The sequence below is a fragment of the Gavialis gangeticus genome, unplaced genomic scaffold, assembly GCF_001723915.1.
Source record: "Gavialis gangeticus isolate Ggan-Ray unplaced genomic scaffold, GavGan_comp1, whole genome shotgun sequence".
In the NCBI taxonomy this organism is placed as follows: domain Eukaryota; kingdom Metazoa; phylum Chordata; order Crocodylia; family Gavialidae; genus Gavialis; species Gavialis gangeticus.
The window spans coordinates 1,217,135-1,225,233 of NW_017728982.1; the positions used below are offsets into that span (position 1 = coordinate 1,217,135).

At 47.1% G+C, this 8,099-nt stretch overlaps 1 protein-coding gene across 2 annotated transcripts in view; it reads right to left on the reverse strand.

The window, feature by feature from the left end:
• Positions 1–8,099, reverse strand: part of CEP164 (centrosomal protein 164) — a 67,702-nt gene that overhangs the window by 51,823 nt on the left and 7,780 nt on the right. For both annotated transcript variants that reach the window (XM_019512232.1, XM_019512240.1), the window contains 3 exons: positions 4,777–4,935; positions 3,137–3,265; positions 2,192–2,269 (listed from right to left, as the gene is read on the reverse strand). In XM_019512232.1, coding sequence (XP_019367777.1) covers positions 2,192–2,269; positions 3,137–3,265; positions 4,777–4,935 — 366 coding nt within the window. The remainder of the gene's footprint in view (positions 1–2,191; positions 2,270–3,136; positions 3,266–4,776; positions 4,936–8,099) is intronic.

The window sequence follows — 8,099 nt, forward strand, 5'->3', positions numbered from 1 at the left end:
TGCAATCCGGCTTCTTTAATGCTTCACTCCAGCACTTCATACGCTCGTCTACGTAGGGCCTGTTTTACAAGCCCTCTCCTCCCTCTGATTTTGTTCATAATAAAACTGGAGAATGCCTTGGGATGCAGAGCGAGAGCTGGCCAACATCAATGTTTTTCTACTGCCATCTTATGGAATTACAAGTGAATAATAATTTCCAGGGCAGTGTTAACAACCTGAAGATACCATCCATCCTGGTAGCTAGTTTTTAAGATGGAGGGAGCCTCACTGGTGGGTGAGAACTGCCATTTTATCACAGATTCTCAAAGCCCCTCCACATCAGTGAAATGCTAAGAGCACTCTGCAACTAGACACACGAAGTTAGGGTAGATTTGCACCTTGTAGACTAACTAAACATTTCAGTGATGAACTGGGGCCCGTCAGGCTTCTTGGTGTTTTGGAGATAATAGGAGCATGTAGCCTTCCTATTCCTGTCTAGGTTAATGCAATCCCTTGCACGCTTTGCCCAGCAAACCTAACAAGCTCTCTGGCAAAGTGCTTTAAAGCTCAATTTCCATGCACCATGAAAAAGGATAATGAAAAGACTGTATAGCATCTTAAAAGAAATTAATTTGCCTTTCAGATGCTGGAGCCAAGCTTCCCCAGTAGCGAGAAGGGATTAACATCAATGTGAACAGTTGGGTCTGATCACTACAGACTGCTTGCAATGCATGCCCCACTGTCTCCCTCTCATCTTCAACCTGATCACCATAAAGTATGCATGTGAAAGGAGCATGCGATCCTGGGGAAAGAAATGCACCTCCTCAAAGCTGGATATGCAGTGTCACTGGTGAAGCATCACATTTGAAGGAAGAAATTTAAATCAGCAACATATAGGGACAGTGACAAAGGTTCATTAAGGAACCAGCCATCTGCAATACTCATCTGTCACCATGAAAATCACAGAACCACAGTGCTCTTGCCAAAAAGAGGGGCGATGTTGAAACAGCAGGTTCAGGAAAGAAAAAAAAACCCCGGTGACATCATGAAAATACCGTTTTCCTTACTGAACTTGAGAATGCCATTTCTCTACACTTCCTAGAAAAGGAAATGAGGCAACCAAACCCTGTCCAGCACAGATGCTACCTGATGACAACCTCAACTCATAAGAGGGGGGCCCAAAAGGACGGTTGTGGTCCCTTAATCTTCTTCACCATCCCACAGCATGACAGGAAGCGTAGTAAGCATGGCTCAGAGCAGTGAGGTGTACCGATTCATTTAAGACAACAAGAAGCCACATGGAATCATTCACGGGAATACAAAAATGTTTCATAACTGCAAATATTATGATTAACTGTCTTTTGCAAGCAGAAATATCCTTCTGAGCACACAAACCAAAACATGCCCCTGCGCCCACTTGAGCGAGCAAGCACAGTATTTTAAAGATTTCTAATGAGGCAGGCAGGAACCTTCTGCCCTGCAATGTCACAAGGGTCCGATACCATCATGCTTTTCAACAGCACTTAAACTGCTCAGTAGATATGTAGTCAGCTGCTCAGAGTAGCTGTTTCAGTTAGTTCTTTTTTGCTCAGCTAATCATCTAAGTAGAATCTGAACAAGGATATTTACCTGCCTAGTTTCATTGGTTAGCCATGTTTAAGTGTACCTATACAACAAAAATGAGAGTGGTAATTTTTTTTGCTATTGTTTTTAAATGGGAATTTTTATTTTCCCACTCCCGCTCGCTGAGAACTCAAGGACTGGCTAGATTAGACTCAAACTTTCAAAGCAATTAACCTTTGGAAAGAGATCTATCAATAAGTACGTCATTCCTAAAGCTGATTTTTTTTGTTAAATGTTTACAACATAAAAACAAATTACTCACATAAACCTGTTATACAGCCTGAATGATGGTGACTTCTATACAGGCATTTACACTGCTACAAAGAGCTATTTTATGGCAATGCAAGAGAACGTAAAGGCACGAGCACTATTTTAAAAATGCAACCCTGGGACCTCATTTACAAAGCCTGTTTCAAGCAGATGGTCTGTATCATTTGCAGACTGGGCATTAATGAATACAAAAGCATCTCAACTTCCAAGCCCTTCTGCTGCATCCAAGAATGTTCACTGATTCATTACCACCTCGGCCTGAACTGGCCAATGTCTCCCCCAAGAACCAGCCACAACTCCAAGGGCGCTCTCTTCTTACCTCATAATCAAAACTGCTTCCCAGGGCACCGATGTCCATGTGCACATTTTGGAGCAATCCTGCTGTCCCTCGCAGACTCTGTGTGTTTGAAGAAAAGAAACCATCACCGAGTTCTTATCTGGACTCAGTTTTAGACCACATGGGAAGGAATTCTAAACATTGTACCAAGCAGATGTGTGGTAGCAGAACCAGACAGCACAGTGTTGAAACAGCACAATGTTAGAATCCAATTCATTTCAAGATTGCCCTCTGATGGCTAAAGACCCATGGCAGGAAGGTCTGTCATGCAGACAGCCACCCCAGGAGAAAGGAACCTCAGGTGGGCAGGAAGGATTTGACCCTGACATCATCTGCAACTGCCTGTACCCTAAAGCACATGAACAAGGTGCTCAATAAGGCCGAAGACATTTACTTCACTATAGCCCTACAGACAAAATGGGGTTAGATGCCCTAGAAGGGGCAAGGCAAGCTTGACAAAAGCTTGAATCGGCAGGGGTCATTGCAGGACTCCTGGCACGGCTATACAAGCGCTCATGGATCTCTGGTCAGGTGCCGGGTGACTGGAAAAAGGCCAATGTGATCCCCATTTACAAGAAAGGGAGGAAGGAAGACCCAGGTAACTACAGACCTGTCAGTCTTACCACAGTCCTGGGGAAGATCTTTGAGAAAATTATCAAGGAGCACATCTGCGAGGGACCAACAGGGGAGATCATGACCCCAGCATCCGTTCCTACCCAAGGCAGGGGGGCGGACTTGATGATCTGTTTAGGTCCCTTCTGACCCTAGCTATGATACTATGATACACCTAGAGGTTTTGGAGCAACTGGCTGTTCCATGCTGCTAGTCCCCCCTCAGTGATGGCCTATCATTGTATATTCCACAGGAATTCCCTGTACCATTCACAAAATAATGCACAGACCCAGTGCACTTCACACATCTCACTACCTGATTCTCACTCTCTTCGTCTTCATTTTCTCCTGCATCTAGAGTCATGAGATTTAAGAAGTCCTTCTTCTCGTGGATGAATCCCAGCAGGCTCTTGGCTTGGCCAGTGGCTTTAAGGGTCTGTGCGGGCTGCAAAGTCAAAAAACAAATGAAACTTAGAGAAGACAGGCATCCACACAGGCTTCTTGAAGCATGGCAACCCAGTCAGCAGCACACCACCAAAAAGCTACAGATTAACTTAACTGTCCGAAGAACACTTGTTTTGCAAAGGCACCGTGAACAGACCCTAACTGGCTACTGATGTGGCAGTTTCCTTCAGGCTGCACTTTTAATTAGGGCAAGGATTCCCTCCCATGCCAGAATCTTCTTGCCCTCCACAGATATTAGTTCAACAGAACAATTTGAAAGTGATTTTCCTCCCATTTTCTCAGAGATGGATTTGAAGCTCTTGGAAGGTGGGAGATTAATAGCTCAAGGGACCAGGGAGGGTTGATTTAAATTGGCAACTTTAATCAGCTTAGAAATCAGCAAGCAGGAAACCCTGATTTAAGGCTTTGATTTTTATCTCATTTTCATTTGAACTTTTGCTATGTTCTGCTTTTGTCTGGCAAAATTGGTGCTTGTTCTTGTTAGCTGGGAGGATACAATACATGCCCACTTATTGAAACAATGACATGGCATCGTTTATTCAGAGGACTAATTTTTTACAGTTTTATTGACTATTTTATACAGGATTTCTGTCAGGCTGCACATGGACAGAAAGCAGAGCCTCATATGCAGAATCCACAGCTGTCCAGGCTGGTTAAGTATTTCAACCCACCCCACTTCCAGGTGTTTAGCCAGTGATTTCTTCCAGTTCAGTGGCCTAACAGCTAACATGTGCTGCTCAAATTGTCTCTATTCAGTTTACGTGCCATGAATAGAATAGGGCAAGTTTTGGCCTTAACATGGATCGGTTTCAAATTGAATAAGAAATTAAGTTCCTGAAAAATGCACGTAATAGAAATTGCTGGTGATGTATATCCCCTATGCAGCATCTGGGCCTGGAGCACCAGCTACAGCAAAGACTATTTTCCATCCCCTTAACGTGCCTCTTGCTTCCTGCTGTAGAACATCTTTGCTCAGCCTCCATGGCCCTCTCTGCACTGTCCAGAGAGGGGCCGATGTGGACACTCCTGCTAGAACCTGGCTGGGCCCAAGTGACTTTCTTACCAGATGGGGATGTGATGTAATGAGAACCCCTCTGTCCCACTGCCTAAACAAGCCAGCTGTTCTCCAGGACTGGATTTAAAAGAGAACATGTGGGCACTCACAAACCAGGCTGACAGGCACTGATATACAAATGGAGATGGCTAGAAGGCAGGGAAACATTGCAAGCAATCTGTATACGATACATCGCACTGACTGCAGTAGGAGTGTGCCACTTACAGGGGTCCAGGGAAAGAGAGGAAGAGAGTGAGGGGGGAAAAGACACATAGACAGAAACAATATTTCCAAAGATGACAGGACAGAAGCTTCTGAAACAGGAAGCTAGGTGCCACTTCCTAAATAGCCTGCTAGCTGTTGCAACCATTCTTCCAAATGTGGCTCATTGCCACGAATGCAACCCAAAAGGATTTGCAGCTAAGAGGGAGAGTTACCCCAATTCCGCCTCTGATCCCTGGACTGGGCTCCACAAAGTTTCCCACAGCAGCACTGAGTGGGCCACGGAGTGTACCGGCAGGAACATCCACCAGACCACGTAGCGGAGCAAGATTCCCCAGGGGAGCCTGGGCAGGAGCAAGCAGGGAACCTGGAGACTAGGATGGGGACAAGATCAGTGCTGGTCCGTTGAGAGAAAGAACATGCATGACATGTAAATTACGTGCACACCAGAATGAAAATAAATCTCCCTCCCACTTAAACCCTGTCTGCCGACATTTAAACCACCCCCGCCGGAAAGCTGTTCCAAGCAAGTGCAAACACGTCAGATGTATAAGAAACAGCAGGTTGGCTGACTCATGCGTACAGCCCTCCCAAAGGCCACGATGAATGCATGGCTGCTTGTTTTACACTAGCGAGGAGTTTGATTTACAGAGCTAATAGGTAGTACTCCTGAGCTGGAGTTAAGGGATAGGACACAGTCAACATTCACACACAGGCAGAACTACATGTGCAGCCACAAAGAACATCGCACGAATGCCTCAGATGGGGTCAGGATCTCTGTCCTATCGTCATCGAATGCAGCCGGATGGTGCTCCCCCCACTCAGTCCCTCAGCTGCTCTGTACAGTCCCGAGTAAGTGAAGCAGAGGCTAAGGCTCACAGATCAGATTGCTTCAGTAGAGAAAAAATGATTAATGTGTATTTATAACTGGACACTTATTCATTCATGGCAGTTACCACTTTCAGTGAGGATGAACAGAAGGGTTAACAATGCTTCTGCTCTGGGCACAATCTTTCCTCCCATTAGTTCTTCCCATGCCGGCAGTGTCCCACACCAACATCCCACCCACAGGGGAGAAGGACCACAGGGCTGCCTGCAGGAAGCAACAGCAGTCGGGCAGTGGAGCTAATCAACAAGATAGGGCACAGGCTCTGCCTGGCATTGGACTGCTTAGTCCTCCAGTCACCCACATGGGGATCAGACCCCCACTCCCCAAGTGCCACCCTGCAGCACAGTAAGACACGGCAGTCTCACCTAGATGGCCAGAAGCCTCCTGCCCTCCGTCAGCTGCAATGTGCACCTCTGTCTGAGACAGAAGTGAGGCTGCAGTGGCACCTTTAGCTGGAAGGTGAAGCTGTCCAGTGGCAGGCAATTCTGTTGCAGGACTTCACCCAGAGGTTCCTAATGATCTCTGTACTGTACTTAAAGTACAGCCACACTCCCCTCCCCCAAGCAATTCCTCCTCTTCCACGAGAGCAAGAGTGAGTCCCATCAAAGCACTGACATCAAACAGGACAAGCGGGAGGAGAGGCCAAAGGCAAGTGGCCTGATGAGAAGAGGAAAGATTTGAACTACGCTCCGAGGGGTGGTCTGAAGAGCTGCGGCCTGACTCCTGCCACAGAAAGCTCAACTCCGCTCCCCACACAATGGAATTCCTCATCCAACTGTTCGCACCTCACGGTGCATTGCAGCACAAGGTAAGCTGGAGGGGAACGCATGCTGCAGTGATGCCCACAGCATGCCAGCACAGCTCTGTGTCACTGCTGTGACAGAGCATGTGCACTGGTAAATTGGAGCCTCCTGTGCTCTGTGTTTATATAAAATTACAGACTGAAAACACAGTTAATTCACTAGCATGCTGGGGGACGGGGGAAAGGAGAAAGCTGCGCGCTGATCTCTCCTCTGCCGAGCCATCGCCAAATCAGCAGTTATAGGGTAAATTACACATTCTGGGCTTAACTAATTACTGTCTACAGATGGCCATTAACTATGTGTATGGAGCTGTGGATGTTAGTTGTCCTTCAGCAAAGATAAACTCACTTCCATCGGGCTAATTAAAACTTTCAGGATAATCTGCAGTTTATCTGATATTTATAGTCATAGTTATTATCAGCTAACTGAGTGCTACCACATGCTGGTAATTAGAAACTGGAGCTAGCAATTCGGTGGAGTCGCAGCTGGATACCAGCAATAGGGGAGCACAGCAATTCATTACCATTACACACATTGACCTTTTATTTTATTTTATTCCTTCAGAACAAACGATTTGGCAAGTTCTGATTAAACCGAAGCAATTACTTATGAACAAAGAACGAAACAGCCCAGAATGTTCCTCGCAGTGATGTGGCAGATCCTGCTGTATGCAGCAGAGGAAAGCGCCTTGCATTAGACGCTGTGGCCTCAGCCCCAACTCCTCCTGCCCCCCCAGTGGCATACAACATTGTTGTCTAGCTTGCAACAGGGACAACGCTCATTCCCACCACCCGTTGGGGAGAACGAATGAGGACCAAGCACAGACAGCTGCAAGCAAGAGCAAATCAGCTGGGGTGTTTGACATCCAAGATCAAGCATCATCTAGATCCAGAAGCTTCTATGTTTAATTAACGAGGCAATCGTAGCCAAGGACAGATGTCCTAATAGTGGTAGGAAAGGAACAAGGACCCTTTGCATTTGCTGTTTTATCAAGTCAGGAAGACTGAAGAATTTGCTCCGCAGTATTCAGAGCCAAAGGCAGTAGGAAAGCACTGCCCTGCACCCAGTGCATGTTCCCACCTCCCCATGCCAACTGCCAGGCTAGCAGTGGCACGGCTTTGAAGGGCCTCTTGGGTTCCCCAGGAGAAGGGGTGGAAGAAGGATGGGGGGGATGTTCTCAGGCTGGCACCATGCCCTTGCCTCTTTGCTGCTCTTCTTTTCACCGACCCGGCCAGTTTGTCCAACGACCTGGGACACAGGACACCACGAGCAGTGGCGGATGTTAACACTACAGTGTCTCGAGAAGCTACTCATAACGCCTGCCTGGGATCATGGGGCTAGTCCACTCACCCTTTTTTCCCCCAATAATATTTAACAGAATAGATGGCCATGTGGCTGCAGTGCAGGGCTGACTCAGGAGACCGGAGTCTGTGCCTACATCTGCCATAAGCACCTTGTGCAGCTTTACCTGCATCACTTATCTCCTTGGGCCTTGGCCCCTGTCCAGAAAAGGTAATGAGGAAGTGGTTCCATCTCCCCACATTTAGCTGTGCAGTCTGTTTGGACTACAAGTTCCCTAGGAGAGGGAATGTCCCTCACTCTGTTTTTGTGCATCACCTATTCCATAGTTTCATAGATTTAGGGTCGGAAGGGACCTAGTAGATCTTCTAGCCCGACCCCCCGCCAGGGCGGGAGAACAACAAAACCCCAAAACAAGAAACGGGACTCAAATGAGTCCAGCCAGGTAGGCATCCAGCCTCTTCTTAAAGACCCCCAGGGTAGGGGCCAGCACCACTTCCCTTGGAAGTTGGTTCCAGCTCCTAGCCGCCCTAACTGTGAAGTAGTT